The sequence below is a fragment of the Daphnia magna genome, linkage group LG1, assembly GCF_020631705.1.
Source record: "Daphnia magna isolate NIES linkage group LG1, ASM2063170v1.1, whole genome shotgun sequence".
NCBI classification, from domain to species: domain Eukaryota; kingdom Metazoa; phylum Arthropoda; class Branchiopoda; order Diplostraca; family Daphniidae; genus Daphnia; species Daphnia magna.
The window spans coordinates 4,242,939-4,257,120 of NC_059182.1; the positions used below are offsets into that span (position 1 = coordinate 4,242,939).

The 14,182-nt window shown below is 37.0% G+C and overlaps 2 protein-coding genes and 11 non-coding genes across 29 annotated transcripts; all 13 read right to left on the reverse strand.

Annotated features, from left to right (window-relative positions):
- Window positions 1-959: 959 nt before the first annotated feature.
- Window positions 960-4,469, reverse strand: LOC116935433. Of its 16 annotated transcripts, none has more exons than XR_006645273.1 (9): window positions 4,312-4,469; window positions 4,127-4,204; window positions 3,910-4,061; window positions 3,629-3,671; window positions 3,395-3,569; window positions 2,861-2,909; window positions 1,753-2,799; window positions 1,472-1,530; window positions 960-1,395 (listed from the first exon to the last, which is right to left on the reverse strand). XR_006645273.1 is itself a non-coding variant. In XM_045172089.1 (9 exons), the coding sequence occupies exons 3-8, from the start codon at window positions 3,946-3,948 to the stop codon at window positions 1,485-1,487; spliced, it is 294 nt and encodes a 97-aa protein (XP_045028024.1). In that variant the 5' UTR covers window positions 3,949-4,061; window positions 4,127-4,204; window positions 4,312-4,468; the 3' UTR covers window positions 960-1,395; window positions 1,472-1,484. The 16 variants fall into 16 exon arrangements, 7 of the variants coding, with proteins under 7 accessions (XP_045028024.1, XP_045028016.1, XP_045028015.1 ...); XM_045172089.1 differs by lacking the exon at window positions 1,753-2,799 and having other exon boundaries at window positions 3,395-3,472; window positions 3,531-3,569; window positions 4,312-4,468; XR_006645277.1 differs by having other exon boundaries at window positions 1,753-3,472; window positions 3,531-3,569.
- A 949-nt stretch (window positions 4,470-5,418) lies between these two features.
- On the reverse strand, window positions 5,419-5,540 carry Trnai-uau. Its single transcript has 2 exons — window positions 5,503-5,540; window positions 5,419-5,454 (listed from the first exon to the last, which is right to left on the reverse strand). It is a non-coding gene; the product is annotated as a tRNA-Ile (tRNA).
- A 574-nt stretch (window positions 5,541-6,114) lies between these two features.
- Trnar-ccu lies at window positions 6,115-6,187 on the reverse strand. Its single transcript has one exon. It is a non-coding gene; the product is annotated as a tRNA-Arg (tRNA).
- A 446-nt stretch (window positions 6,188-6,633) lies between these two features.
- Trnai-uau lies at window positions 6,634-6,755 on the reverse strand. Its single transcript has 2 exons — window positions 6,718-6,755; window positions 6,634-6,669 (listed from the first exon to the last, which is right to left on the reverse strand). It is a non-coding gene; the product is annotated as a tRNA-Ile (tRNA).
- A 245-nt stretch (window positions 6,756-7,000) lies between these two features.
- Window positions 7,001-7,073, reverse strand: Trnar-ccu. Its single transcript has one exon. It is a non-coding gene; the product is annotated as a tRNA-Arg (tRNA).
- A 348-nt stretch (window positions 7,074-7,421) lies between these two features.
- On the reverse strand, window positions 7,422-7,543 carry Trnai-uau. The gene is made up of 2 exons: window positions 7,506-7,543; window positions 7,422-7,457 (listed from the first exon to the last, which is right to left on the reverse strand). It is a non-coding gene; the product is annotated as a tRNA-Ile (tRNA).
- Window positions 7,544-7,775: 232 nt separating this feature from the next.
- On the reverse strand, window positions 7,776-7,848 carry Trnar-ccu. Its single transcript has one exon. It is a non-coding gene; the product is annotated as a tRNA-Arg (tRNA).
- A 450-nt stretch (window positions 7,849-8,298) lies between these two features.
- On the reverse strand, window positions 8,299-8,420 carry Trnai-uau. Its single transcript has 2 exons — window positions 8,383-8,420; window positions 8,299-8,334 (listed from the first exon to the last, which is right to left on the reverse strand). It is a non-coding gene; the product is annotated as a tRNA-Ile (tRNA).
- Window positions 8,421-9,619: 1,199 nt separating this feature from the next.
- On the reverse strand, window positions 9,620-9,692 carry Trnar-ccu. Its single transcript has one exon. It is a non-coding gene; the product is annotated as a tRNA-Arg (tRNA).
- A 347-nt stretch (window positions 9,693-10,039) lies between these two features.
- Trnai-uau lies at window positions 10,040-10,161 on the reverse strand. Its single transcript has 2 exons — window positions 10,124-10,161; window positions 10,040-10,075 (listed from the first exon to the last, which is right to left on the reverse strand). It is a non-coding gene; the product is annotated as a tRNA-Ile (tRNA).
- A 233-nt stretch (window positions 10,162-10,394) lies between these two features.
- On the reverse strand, window positions 10,395-10,467 carry Trnar-ccu. The gene has a single exon. It is a non-coding gene; the product is annotated as a tRNA-Arg (tRNA).
- A 446-nt stretch (window positions 10,468-10,913) lies between these two features.
- Trnai-uau lies at window positions 10,914-11,035 on the reverse strand. Its single transcript has 2 exons — window positions 10,998-11,035; window positions 10,914-10,949 (listed from the first exon to the last, which is right to left on the reverse strand). It is a non-coding gene; the product is annotated as a tRNA-Ile (tRNA).
- Window positions 11,030-13,962, reverse strand: LOC116919828 (organic cation transporter protein-like). 2 transcript variants are annotated; one of them, XM_045168567.1, is made up of 12 exons: window positions 13,595-13,962; window positions 13,280-13,532; window positions 13,109-13,212; window positions 12,858-13,012; window positions 12,591-12,759; window positions 12,377-12,518; window positions 12,129-12,250; window positions 11,962-12,048; window positions 11,773-11,900; window positions 11,519-11,700; window positions 11,316-11,455; window positions 11,030-11,214 (listed from the first exon to the last, which is right to left on the reverse strand). In XM_045168567.1, the coding sequence occupies exons 1-12, from the start codon at window positions 13,834-13,836 to the stop codon at window positions 11,133-11,135; spliced, it is 1,806 nt and encodes a 601-aa protein (XP_045024502.1). In that variant the 5' UTR covers window positions 13,837-13,962; the 3' UTR covers window positions 11,030-11,132. The 2 variants fall into 2 exon arrangements, with proteins under 2 accessions (XP_045024502.1, XP_045024503.1); XM_045168568.1 differs by lacking the exon at window positions 11,030-11,214 and having other exon boundaries at window positions 11,312-11,455.
- Window positions 13,963-14,182: the final 220 nt, after the last annotated feature.

Here is a 14,182-nt window from a genome sequence, read left to right on the forward strand (position 1 = left end):
AAAATTAACGAAACTGTTAGCGCACCAACTTCATTTATGGTTTTTAACATGTAAATGAAAAACTATAAGACCAATAGAAAAATAAACCTGATTTCCGTGATTTTCATTCAATTCTGAATCTAAATCATGTATTTTAAGCCAAATTTGAAATTTGGTCAAAAATGAAAAAGTGGGAAGGGTATAGCCTTTCCACTTTTGTCAAAATCGGCCAAAAATGACATCTCTTGAAATTCTCCAGAAATCAGACGGTATAATCGAAATTGAACGCTGATTTCGATTTAGTCATTGGGTTTTCTCTTTAGACTAGCCGTTTAAAAAATTAACGAAACTATTAGCGCACCAACTTCATTTATGGTTTTTAACATGTAAATGAAAAACTATAAGACCAATAGAAAAATAAACCTGATTTCCGTGATTTTCATTCAATTCTGAATCTAAATCATGTATTTTAAGCCAAATTTGAAATTTGGTCAAAAATGAAAAAGTGGGAAGGGTATGGCCTTTCCACTTTTGTCAAAATCGGCCAAAAATGACATCTCTTGAAATTCTCCAGAAATCAGACGGTATAATCGAAATTGAACGCTGATTTCGATTTAGTCACTGGTTTTCTCTTTAGACTAGCCGTTTAAAAAATTAACGAAACTGTTAGCGCACCAACTTCATTTATGGTTTTTAACATGTAAATGAAAAACTATAAGACCAATAGAAAAATAAACCTGATTTCCGTGATTTTCATTCAATTCTGAATCTAAATCATGTATTTTAAGCCAAATTTGAAATTTGGTCAAAAATGAAAAAGTGGGAAGGGTATAGCCTTTCCACTTTTGTCAAATTCGGCCAAAAATGACATCTCTTGAAATTCTCCAAAAATCAGACGGTATAATCGAAATTGAACGCTGATTTCGATTTAGTCATTGGTTTTCTCTTTAGACTAGCCGTTTAAAAAATTAACGAAACTGTTAGCGCACCAACTTCATTTATGGTTTTTAATATGTAAATGAAAAACTATAAGACCAATATTTAGAAAATTTCAGGAAATATGGGCTGTATATAAAATCTAATAACTTTAAAACTAATTCCCCCTTCCAAAAATCTTTTACTGGGTTTGTAGAAGAGAATTAGCTCTTTAACATAAGACAAAAACGGAAGAGGAGGGGATTAAAGATAACTAACGGCAGTGATTTTCGCTAAAGCCGTTTCCCCGTAAACTCTGTGTTAAACACGGAAGCGGTTTTTGGGTAGTAAAAAGGGAGACGGAACTCATTTTTCGTGTGGTGTTTCATCATTTTACAAGTTAGGGAAATAAAATTTGGCATGCATGACTCCATTTCCATCCATTCAAAGTCGTGCCACGAGATCTCACGAGACTGTCGAAACAGAAAATCTGTTTTGTACCTCTCGCAGAAAAGGGTGAGAGAAAAAATGCTTGGAGTTCATCGGATGTGATAAAAAGGGTTACAACAAATGGTACCACAAAATGTGCGTTAATGATTGTCCTGTAAATGTGGCTGACGAATGGTTTTGCATGACCTGTAAAAAATAAAAAAATTTAATCCTGAATATTAAATATTAAAAGTAATATTTTTTTAGTTGCCTAATGTTAATGTTAACGAAAAGAAAACATATTGCTCGTTCTAGAGCAATAAGGAAAGTCGCGACTCGAAGCAGACTAAAAAAAAATGGGGAAAAAAAAATAATAAATCAAAAATTGATATAGTTTGGCAACGCTGTGTGAGGTGCAATAAGTGTGACCTTAATACATATGTAGTGAGACCATGTTGACAACCTCACACGGCCTGTGGAAAAACCAGTCCGTTGCCAGGCGACGCACAAAGCCCGGCCTTGAAGGGGGTTGGGAAATGCGAGGTTTGATAGAATCCCTATCGGGAAATTGATGTTAATTGAAAAGCTTAAACAGGAAGTATTCATTTCTCAATGAATCTGGATATTCAGAGTTTGTAACTGAAAATTTGTTGTTGTTGAAATAAACCTTCAAGTCTTAAAAGAAGTGCTATTGACTTTCAATATTCTGCTAGAGTTGGATCTCCATTCTTGAATTTACTCGGAAACTTTCACGTAGAAGTATGCTTAATGAAGAATTTATTTAATGTTAGTTTTATTGTTTTGTTCACGGACTTTTTGCATTGACATAAACTGGATATGTACCGCTCTATAATTAGTAGTATTAGAATTAGAATCAAAAAGTTCATATCAATGCAGTTCTCGCAATAAAAAATGAGCAAGTTTTTTAAGCTTGTATTTTTTTTAATAAATTGTAAAACGAGATGGCGCTGCTGCGCATTTATACTTGTTATGTGATCAAGCTCTATGTGACCATAGACAACGAAGTGGAAGATCGCTAACGCTTATATCCCTCTGTAGCGATGCGCGTGAGGTACCGCATAGTGGCGCTGAGTCCGCTAAGATAATAATTTTGGGTTTCCCTACTGATCCAATGCTTCACATACTGTAATTTTTAATTAAATCATGCACGGTATCACTTTGGTATGCACATGTAAATTATGCACAAAAATTCAGCATATCGTGTGAATTATTTCATATTTTTAGTGGTTGGGTAACCTACGTTCATAAAATGTTTTATTTTCCCCCATTTTCCCTATCTCGAAAATTCGAAAAAAAAAATTTTTGTCTCAAAACAAACTATAAAAACGAAACACCATTCTTCGCGAGAATACTAAACACTTAAAACATTTTACCCACCCTAACAAGTATATGCAGCATTCCATCCCTGGCATAGCTTGCGCCAATCATAATCAGCTCAGAACTGGAGAGAATGATCTTAAAATGCATTTCCATGTGAACTAAAGATGAACTGAACATGAAATAAAAAAGAACTCACCTGACATAGACAACACCTTCGAATCTTATCACCACAGTGTCACAAGCATCTAGAAACGGTAAAGCAAAGGACGCAGAAGATTATTTATCTCACCCATGAATTTATAACACCCCAACGACCATACCAAGCGAAAACCAACTTATTTGTAATCCCAACGACTATTGACTTTACAAACAGCCAAGTTACCCCTAATGAAACAGATAACAGTAAATTGAAAGCAAACGACATGACAAAAGTTAATATGTAAACATTCGAATCCCCTCAAACGCGAAGCAATTTACTTGGCTTTCGACAGACTAGTATGAATTGAGTTTTGCAGTTAAATAAAACTCAATCGTACGTGAACGTACAATCTGTGTTATTAATAGCCCTACAACAAGAGCCAGGCCCAGTTTTAGACATCCACGGGATTACCTATAGCAAACAGTGCACCCCGTATGTGACTCCCAAATGCGAGATTTTCGGAAGCCATGGAAGCAACGTGAAAATTCAACAGGGATAAGCTCAGAACTCAACGACATAATGTAAACCTACCGACAAACAGCGTCGACAACAGCGCCAGCCCCGCCAATGAAACTCTGGAATAACCATACTTGTCTCCTTCAAAACAATCTTAAACGAAAGGTTCCTATATCAGCACCAACCAAAACCCATCTCACAGCCCAAATACCTGCATCCAACAACCAGAATGCATGGCCATCTCTAACACCTGTGAAAGAACACAAAGAGTAGAGATCCACAGCAGCTAAAAACATGAAATAGGCCTACCTGAGAAAAACTCAGCAGTCAAAGAAACACCACTACAGATGAACTATGAAAATCAATGAACAGACAACCGATAATGAATCAAAAGGACATAAATATCCAAAATCACTATTGATCACTGCATAAATGACAATAGGGGAATAAAATTTATCCCCATCGAATGAGAAAATATCAGCTATCATTAACCACAAAGAGCCTCTAATCAAACCAAAAATCATTGAACTAATTAAAGAAAATTAGCATCATGCAACTTAAACAAATTTTAACGTGCAACACATACACACCTTGAATGGAACGACCAGCAGCAATTGCCTCACCGCCATAGCAAATTTTACAGTGCAGCACAGCAATATGAAACACAAGAGAAGCAACTCTTACTTCAACCCAAGACATGATCCTGAAGGTACATACTCAGGCTCAAGTTATCAAATTTTATCTGAAAAGGTAAACCAAAATTAAAAAATCAATCTCTGTGATACAATAAATTTGCATCAATCATACAGCTCACGTGAATCATGCACATCTGACATTTGGTTGGCTTCGCCACGCAATCTTGCGTACAGAAACATTTGCTCGCCACTACATGGAATTAAGCCAAATTAAACACTCCATACCATGACCATAATATAATTTTCAAGTTTATAGAGCATGTTTCATAATGTACCAAACTTTCCAATAGAACTTACGAATTACGATTCCTTCAAACACACAATCGCAACGTTGATAGCTGGAGCTTTCCGACTTCCAACTGGCAATTAACCGCGCACACCACACATTAAATAGATGACGGATGGAGGGAGGGAAGAAACACGTGCAAAGCTCAAGGCAAAGGGCCAGGCCGGATCACTTGCATATGTTGCCAAACGGAATAATAGAGTTTAATACGAAAATGCATTATATTTTAATGAAATGTAATAAAATAGGATATGGATAAGTAATAAATTACATTAAATATAATTTAAATAAAAAATAATTTTATGCCGATTTTTGAATCATATATTGTATTGACAACCCCGTAAGATGGAAATCAAACGTTCAACACAACCAGACATGTTCACTATTCAGTGATCGCTACAAAGTCATATGATATAACAGATCGTTTTACTTTAGACACGGAACTTATTTTATTGTATACCCATGTATCCAGCCCACCTATTTTCAAGAATAAACAAATGTATGTAACACTTGCATAGCACTAGCTGTTTTTCGTGTATCGCAGTGAAATCAGACTGTTTCACTGACGCTGAATCTGACAACAGGTTTGTTGAACAAGAGTCAAACCATGTTCCATGGCCGTGGGAAAAATGGCATACCTTTCATAGGATTTTATGTGTAAAGTATGACAAAATCCAAGACTAGATCGTGAACAAACTTTCTTGCAGACGAATTTGTATTACCCATCAACAAGAAACAATTTCGAAGATGTATTCCGCATTATAATATTCTACTACATGTTTGTACCACTGGTGGGACTAGAACACATAATTCCCGGCTTAGGACTTTAGGAGGCTACAAAGGCTTACCTAATCATTAAATCACACGGATCTATGAAACACATATTGTACCGTGAGCTAGAATCCCAACTTTCTGCAAGACTTTTTCACATTTTCTTAAGCATTCCCAATCACAGCGAAGCCTTCTAGTCTTTACACTGTTCTGCCATACTCGTTAAAGGTGTTAATAAGTGTGTAATAGATCGATCGATCTCCTATTGACGTATTTTGTTATAAAACTTGTGTGCAATAGAACAAGTTAAATTATTGGGAAAGTCATATAGTGGATAAAACCAATAATTCTCCAGGCGAGGCTCGAACTCGCGACCTCGGCATTACTTCTTTTTCCTTTGCATTATTTATCAGCGCAATCATTTACTGTCTTATAAGTACCATGCGCTAACCAACTGCGCCACTGGAGATATTTATCTTGTATTCCATATATACTAAGATTTTAAATATTGTCGCGGAGGGACAATAGCAGAAATGCTTATCTCTTCCTAGAGAAGCTACAGCTGACGCTGTAATTACGAATATGGAAATTCGTTGTAATGTCATCGGGCATTACTCTTTATTAAGCAGAAATTTTAAAAATAGATTAAGAAAGTACGTTAAGTTCATGTAACCTTAGGGGAGGGGCGTATTTTCAAGGCTAGTATAAAACCCACTATTTTCTCTCCCTCATTAGTTCTTATTCCGCTAGACCCGTAGCTACTAAGTAAAAGAGTGTTATTCTTTTTCTCGCATGTATTTCACTTGTTTTGAGTTACAATACATCCCTTTAAAGTCAAGTGTGACAATATACTAGTAGATTACAGAACCCTCTAAGTGTTAATTCCCATTCAGTACAGGTATTAACAGATTTTTGATTTTCGTGACCCAATCATTCATAGAGTGTTCGCCCACATCGCAGTTAAAATCTAAATAATCTCTATCAACCTTTCTGCTTCGAGACAAACATTTTTAGATGCAATGCCATTAATTATTCATTTCCTTTACCTCTGGCGGGACTCGAACCCGCAATCCCCGGCTTAGGAGGCCGGTGCCTTATCCATTAGGCCACAGAGGCTTGCGAGTTAATAATTTGCATTTAACTTTTTAAAACATGAAATTGTTTACGTGATAACTACCCATCACCAAGCAACAATTTTAAAGATGTATTCTGCATTATAATATTCAACTACATGTTTGTACCACTGGCAGGACTAGAACTCTTAATTCCCGGCTTAGGAGGCTACAAAGACTTACTTAATCATAAAATCCCACGGATCTACGAAACACATATTGTAGCGTGCATTTAGAATCCCAACTCTTTGCAAGACTTTTTCACATTTTCTTAAGCATTCCCAATCACGGTGAAGCCTTCCAGTCTTTAAACTGTTGTGTACTCGTTAAAGGTGTTAATAAGGTTGTAATAACTCGATCGAACTCCTATTGACCTATTTTGTTAGAAAACTTGTGTGCAATAGAACACGTTAAATTATTGAGAATGTCACAATGGATAAAGACCAAAACTTCTCCAGGCGAGGCTCGAACTCGCGACCTCGGCATTACTTCTTTTACCTTTGCATTATCGATCAGCACAATCAGTTACTGTCTTATAAGTACCATGCGCTAACCAACTGCGCCACTGGAGATATTTGTTGGTTATATTTGTTTTGTATTCCATATATACTAATATTTTAAATATACTAGTAGATTAAAGAACTCTCAAAGTGTTAATTCCCATTCAGTACAAGTATTAACAGATTTTGATGATCGTGACCCAATCATTCACAGAATGTTCGACCACATCGCAGTTCAGATATAAATTATTTCTATCAACCTTTCGGCTTTGAGACAAACAATTATAGACGTAATGCCATTAACTATTCATTTCCTTTACCTCTGGCGGGACTCGAACCCGCAATCCCCGGCTTAGGAGGCCGGTGCCTTATCCATTAGGCCACAGAGGCTTGCAAACTGATAATCTGCATTTAAATTTTGAAAACATGAATTTGTTTACGTGATAACTACCCATCACCAAGCAACAATTTCGAAGATGTATTCTGCATTATAATATTCAACTACATGTTTGTACCACTGGCAGGACTAGAACTCATAATTCCCGGCTTAGGAGGCTACAAAGGCTTACCTAATCATTATATCACACGGATCTATGAAACACATATTGTACTCGTTAAAGGTGTTAATAAGTGTGTAATAGCTCGATCGAACTCCTATTGACCTATTTTGTTAGAAAACTTGTGTGCAATAGAACACGTTAAATTATTGAGAATGTCACAGTGGATAAAGACCAAAACTTCTCCAGGCGAGGCTCGAACTCGCGACCTCGGCATTACTTCTTTTACCTTTGCATTATCGATCAGCACAACCAGTTACTGTCTTATAAGTACCATGCGCTAACCAACTGCGCCACTGGAAATATTAGTTTTGTATTCCATATCTACTAATATTTTAAATATACTAGTAGATTAAAGAACTCTCAAAGTGTTAATTCCCATTCAGTACAGGTATTAACAGATTTTGATTTTCGTGACCCAATTATTCACAGAGTGTTCGCCCACATCGCAGATAAGATATACATTATTTCTATCAACTTTTCGGCATTGAGACAAACAATTATAGACGTAATGCCATTAACTATCCAATGCCTTTACCTCTAGCGGGACTCGAACCCGCAATCCCCGGCTTAGGAGGCCGGTGCCTTATCCATTAGGCCACAGAGGCTTGCAAACTGATAATCTGCATTTAAATTTTGAAAACATGAAATTGTTTACGTGATAACTACCCATCACCAAGCAACAATTTCGAAGATGTATTCTGCATTATAATATTCAACTACATGTTTGTACCCCTGGCAGGACTAGAACTCATAATTCCCGGCTTAGGAGGCTACAAAAGCTTACCTAATCATAAAATCCCACGGATCTATGAAACACATATTGTAGCGTGCATTTAGAATCCCAACTCTTGGCAAGACTTTTTCACATTTTCTTAAGCATTCCCAATCACAGTGAAGCCTTCCAGTCTTTAAACTGTTGTGCCATACTCGTTAAAGGTGTTAATAAGTGTGTAATAGCTCGATCGAACTCGTATTGACCTATTTTGTTAATAAAACTTGTGTGCAATAGAACAAGTTAAATTATTTGGAAAGTCATAGTGGATAAAGACCAAAAGTTCTCCAGGCGAGGCTCGAACTCGCGACCTCGGCATTACTTCTTTTTCCTTTGCATTATCTATCAGCACAATCAGTTACTGTCTTATAAGTACCATGCGCTAACCAACTGCGCCACTGGAGATATTTACTTTGTATTCCATACATACTAATAATTTAAATATAGGGGAGAGTGGGGGCAATTGATACACTTTTTGGTTTTTTGTATTTCTTGAAGAAAAAACTGAATAATTTAATATAAAAATTATATAGAATTGTAGCCTATTATCTCAGCTACTAAACTGTATTTTTTCAAATGAGAAAAGATTAATTTTAATAGTAGTAAATTGTAAAAAACTGAGGTTGCTTCGAGTGTTTTAATTGCCATGGTAGCAGGGCAATTGAAACGGTGTGTCAACGCAATTGCAACGCGGGTTTTCCCATAAGGAAGCTTCTTTATACCCACATAAAATGAAAATCACGATATCTCAGCAGCCACAACTGCTAGTGTGATCAAATTTTACCAATAGGTACAATGCGATTTACAGATTTTTAAAATATGCTTAAATTATATCGTAATTTAGTTTAAAATATTTAAATAATTAAATTTAAAAAAAAACATTAAGCAACATGCTTTTTTAAATAAATCCCAAACAGCGAATACAAGTATTATAGTTGTGTTAATATGATGATTTACATTTGTTTAAATGAATTACGTCAAATACTTGCAAAAAAATGCAACCACTCGCAGACAGGGAATATAAATAAAGTGTTTCAATTGCCCTGCAATAGGGTCATCGTTACATTTAATTATTCAAAATTATTTAAGAGTGCAGGGAAAAATTAAATGACATTAAATTGTAGAAAAATGAATTGCAAATCATCTGAAACTAATTTTATTACTAAAACGTAGCGTTTTAGGGGTTAAAACAAAACAATTGAAAACGCAAATTTAACAGACGGAGAACAAAAAACAGTTTTTTCGAGATATTTTAAAAAGTTTTTAATAAAAAAACTCGTAAATTTTTCTAAACTTGTAAACCCCCTCATTCTATTAACCCTAATTTTTTTCAAGAAAATCCCTCGTATACGGCGAGAGAAACAATTTTTGTTTCAATTGCCCTGTGTCTCAATTGACCCCACTCTCCTCTACTAGTAGATTAAAGAACCATCAAAGTGTTAATTCCCATTCAGTACAGGTATTAACAGATTTTTGATTTTCGTGACCCAATCATTCATAGAGTGTTCGTCCACATCGCAGTTAAAATCTAAACTATTTCTATCAACGTTTCTGCTTCGAGACAAACATTTATAGACGCAATGCCATTAATTATTCATTTCCTTTACCTCAGGCGGGACTCGAAACCGCAATCCCCGGCTTAGGAGGCCGGTGCCTTATCCATTAGGCCACAGAGGCTTGCAAACTGATAATCTGCATTTAAATTTTGAAAACATGAAATTGTTTACGTGATAACTACCCATCACCAAGCAACAATTTCGAAGATGTTTTCTGCATTATAATATTCAACTACATGTTTGTACCACTGGCAGGACTAGAACTCATAATTCCCGGCTTAGGAGGCTACAAAGGCTTACCTAATCATTATATCACACGGATCTATGAAACACATATTGTACTCGTTAAAGGTGTTAATAAGGTTGTAATAGCTCGATCGAACTCCTATTGACCTATTTTGTTATAAAACTTGTGTGCAATAGAACAAGTTAAATTATTAGGAAAGTCTTAGTGAATAAAACCAATAATTCTCCAGGCGAGGCTCGAACTCGCGACCTCGGCATTACTTCTTTTACCTTTGCATTATCGATCAGCACAATCAGTTACTGTCTTATAAGTACCATGCGCTAACCAACTGCGCCACTGAAGATAATTGTTTTGTATTCCGTATATATTAAGATTTTAAATATACTAGTAGATTAAAGAACTCTCAAAGTGTTAATTCCCATTCAGTACAGGTATTAACAGATATTCGATTTTCGTGACACAATCATTCACAGAGTGTTCGCCCACATCGCAGTTAAGATGTAAATTATTTTTATCAACCTTTCGGCTTTGAGACAAACAATTATAGACGTAATGCCATTAACTATCCATTGCCTTTACCTCTAGCGGGACTCGAACCCGCAATCCCCGGCTTAGGAGGCCGGTGCCTTATCCATTAGGCCACAGAGGCATGCAAATTAATAATCTGCATTTAAATTTTGAAAACATGAACCTGTTTACGTGATAAATACCCATCACCAAGCAACAATTTTGAAGATGTATTCTGCATTATAATATTCAACTACATGTTTGTACCACTGGCAGGACTAGAACTCTCAATTCCCGGCTTAGGAGGCTTCAAAGACTTACTTAATCATAAAATCCCACGGATCTACGAAACACATATTGTAGCGTGCATTTAGAATCCCAACTCTTTACAAGACTTTTTCACATTTTCTTAAGCATTCCCAATCACGGTGAAGCCTTCCAGTCTTTAAACTGTTGTGTACTCGTTAAAGGTATTAATAAGGTTGTAATAGCTCGATCGAACTCCTATTGACCTATTTTGTTAGAAAACTTGTGTGCAATAGAACACGTTAAATTATTGAGAATGTCACAGTGGATAAAGACCAAAAGTTCTCCAGGCGAGGCTCGAACTCGCGACCTCGGCATTACTCCTTTTTCCTTTGCATTATCGATCAGCACAATCAGTTACTGTCTTATAAGTACCATGCGCTAACCAACTGCGCCACTGGAGATGTTAAATTTGTATTCCATATATGCTAAGATTTTAAATATACTAGTTGATTAAAGAACCCTCAAAGTGTTAATGATCAAAATATTGACAAAAATAGTCTACATCGACACTGAATCATCGATTGTTCCTTTTGGTTCTTCCATTCGATTCTTGCTCCGCCGCAAACATGATAAGGTATACCTAGCATTCGTATAAAAGACAACATGTGCATAAAATAACATATCACAAATAGAAGTAAATAAAAAAATTAATAAATAGAACTAACTAAGGAACTCGCTTACTTTTCCATTTCCTCGGCTTCTTCAACTGTGTCCGGTAGAGTTGTCTTGTTAGTTTCAGGTAAAAGAAGACAAAGGAGTCCTACACTCAGGTTGACACCAGCAAATACTATGAAAGGCAATGCTGGATCAATTTTCCTTCCCTGTGTATAAGCCGTAAATTCAGGTAATCTCCAGTAACGTAATATTTTACGTAATTTGCTTACAGCGGTAGCTATAATAGGTGCTAATATCCCACCAACACGGCCAAAGGTCGAACAGAGTCCTACTGCAGCACTTCTAGCTGATGTAGGGAACAGATCTGACGTATAGGAATAGACCGTTGCCATCACGCACGATATGAACAGTTTTCCGAGCATGGAGAAAGTGATCCTGATTGCCGGAGGATCTTTATCACAATCAAGCAGCTATTCATGCTTCTCTTTGCCCTTTTAAGCAAAATAATATATCTAATTCATACCTTCAGGAACAAGGCCTGTTATCAGACAAGCTACGCCACTGGCAATCAAACCGCCGCTGAGGGTAGGTCTTCGCCCAAGTTTGTCCACGAGAAAGATACCGCTAATATAGGCTGGGATTTCCACAGCCCTGTGGGTAATCAATTGAAATGATAAGAAATCAGTGAGCTATAGACGAATTGGATACTTGCATTGCTAGTTCATAATTGAGGAAGAAGTCATCAGATAAGTTCGTCGCTGCAAATGTGATCCCGTAATACCCCATCACGGCAGCAATCCTTTAGGTTTTTCCATCACAATTAAATCGTTGTTCTGGGATGCTAATAGTATATACTTGATGTACAAACTTGATACTTACCAAGCCAAGAACATGATCGCAAATCTCTTCAATAGAACTTTGGAATGAAATACATCTTGAATGCTCTCTCCCTTTGAAACGCTGCTGGAAACTGGTTCCCCTTCGTGATCGCGGCCACCTGTCTGTTAAAATATTCGTAGACATGATTGTGTCGTAATTTTGCTGTTATAAAAATCTTAATGTTTTGTTTGACTCAATGGACATTTGCAGACTTAATATATAAGATGTTTAAGGATTTTGGTGTGTACATCGTCGCTTTTTTCTTTTTCAACAAAGATCAAGTGATCTGGCACGTTTTTCTTATTCATTTTCGCCGCCTGAAGGATGAGGAGACGGGCTTCTGAGTAACGTTTCTTCGCGATTAGCCAACGGATCGATTCCGGGACGACCCTTTTCATTTCAGAGAATCATGCATAGATCAGCAACAACTTGATGTAAAACACGTACAATCGGAGTTCTTACCAATAAAGGGAGACGAGGGCAAACATTGGAACACTGATGACGAGTTGCAGATTTTTCCAATCGCGGATGTAAAAAGCCACCAAACCAAGGACTGCGCATCCGACGGTAAAAACGCACTGGTATATGAAACCGCACATCACACGGTATTTCTTGCCAACAGCTTCCACACCTAACTCGTTACCGGGAAACGTTTTTAATTGGAAAGAAGAGTAATAAATTCATCGTTTTTTCAGTAGTGAATAGTTTCAAAGTTACCAAACAACTTACCCCATACGAAAAGTATAAGAAAATGGCCGATGGCGGTGACGCCGCACAAAAATCGCAACACGCAGAATGTAATGAAATTCGGAGAAAATGCCAAACCAGTGGTTAGAGTGGCAAGAAGCACAACGTTCACAGAAAAGGCCAACTTGCGGCCAATTCTAAACAACAATATTACTTCAATTAGGATAACCTTAAACAGGTTGGATACCTATACACCTACTGACTTGAATTCTGTATAAGAAAATTAGGTATACCTATCGGCTATGTTGCCAAGTGTTGCTGCACCAATTAGCATTCCAAACATGTAAACTGAGCTGGCCAGGGTTTCTTTCCATTCGTTTTCGCAGGTCAAATCAAACTGTAAAATAATGATTCTTACATTTAAAAAAAAAAAGCAATTCTGCAGGAGTATATGATAAACAAACCTCCGTGACGATGGTTGATTGGAATAATGATGTATCATAAATCCAATGGTCACATCCTACAATCATTGTTGGGTCAGTCGGGGCGTCAGGTTGCTGGCATTCTTCTAAGTTTGTCCAAGTATAATTGTAACGATTGCATTGATCCGGGGTATTGTCTTCTTTCCAGGGAATTGTATTGTTTAGCCAAGGCGTGAAGAAGTGATTGGACTCAGACGAAACGCTATAGTCAGCATCGCAGCCCTCTACAAAACACCTGTGCAAGAGTTATACATTTACAGCTTCAAACAAACAATAAACGTTTAACGAATTATTCACCTATAATCAGGAACAGCGCCCGTGAACGTGTAAGACATCACCACCATACCCGGGAAAAACGCGGGTACGCAGAGCCATAAAAATGTACGTAGTTGATATTGTCCTAACTGCCCTACATGTTCCAAAATGTCGTCGTAGTTGAAGCTTTCCCCTTGCTGTGTTTTAAGGTCATTTTGCTGACTCTTTGTGGAATCGTCTTCGTCGCAAATGGAGCTTGTGGATGAATGTTCCGCCATTCCCATTAATTGTGTATTCAATTAAAGTTGAAAAAGGCTTAACTTTCGCTGTTTTAATGACAGAAAACTCCAGGAACAAGAATTAGGCCAAGCGCGGTGCATTTGCTACATTCATGCAGCCGACTGATCACCAAAGCGACTCATTTGCGCATGAAGACCCTTCTTAATCTCTATAGTCTGGCCTTGATTATACTGATGTAGTGTGCTCTAATCATAGCTGTCATTCATCGTCTATGTTATTATCTAATGATAATTTTTCGTGTCATGCAAGCCCAACAGTGGCAAGGCTTCAAATGCCATTGTTTGCTTTGTGTTTACTGCCGTTTTATGTACATAAGCTTCGAGCTGTCTC

What these genes read in the sequence shown, in the direction of transcription:
- LOC116919828 (XM_045168567.1), bottom strand. Translation starts at nt 13,836, where the DNA reads ATGGGAATGGCGGAACATTCATCCACAAGCTCCATTTGCGACGAAGAC. An exon ending in CTTGGCAACATAGCCGATAG is followed by an intron (nt 13,013 to 13,108) that starts GTATACCTAATT and finishes ATTGTTGTTTAG; the next exon opens with AATTGGCCGCAAGTTGGCCT. An exon ending in CTCAATTATGAACTAGCAAT is followed by an intron (nt 11,901 to 11,961) that starts GCAAGTATCCAA and finishes GATTACCCACAG; the next exon opens with GGCTGTGGAAATCCCAGCCT.
- LOC116935433 (XM_045172081.1), bottom strand. Translation starts at nt 3,948, where the DNA reads ATGGCGGTGAGGCAATTGCTGCTGGTCGTTCCATTCAAG. An exon ending in TGCTGGTCGTTCCATTCAAG is followed by an intron (nt 3,672 to 3,909) that starts GTGTGTATGTGT and finishes TGATTTTCATAG; the next exon opens with TTCATCTGTAGTGGTGTTTC. An exon ending in GACTGCTGAGTTTTTCTCAG is followed by an intron (nt 3,570 to 3,628) that starts GTAGGCCTATTT and finishes GTTCTTTCACAG; the next exon opens with GTGTTAGAGATGGCCATGCA.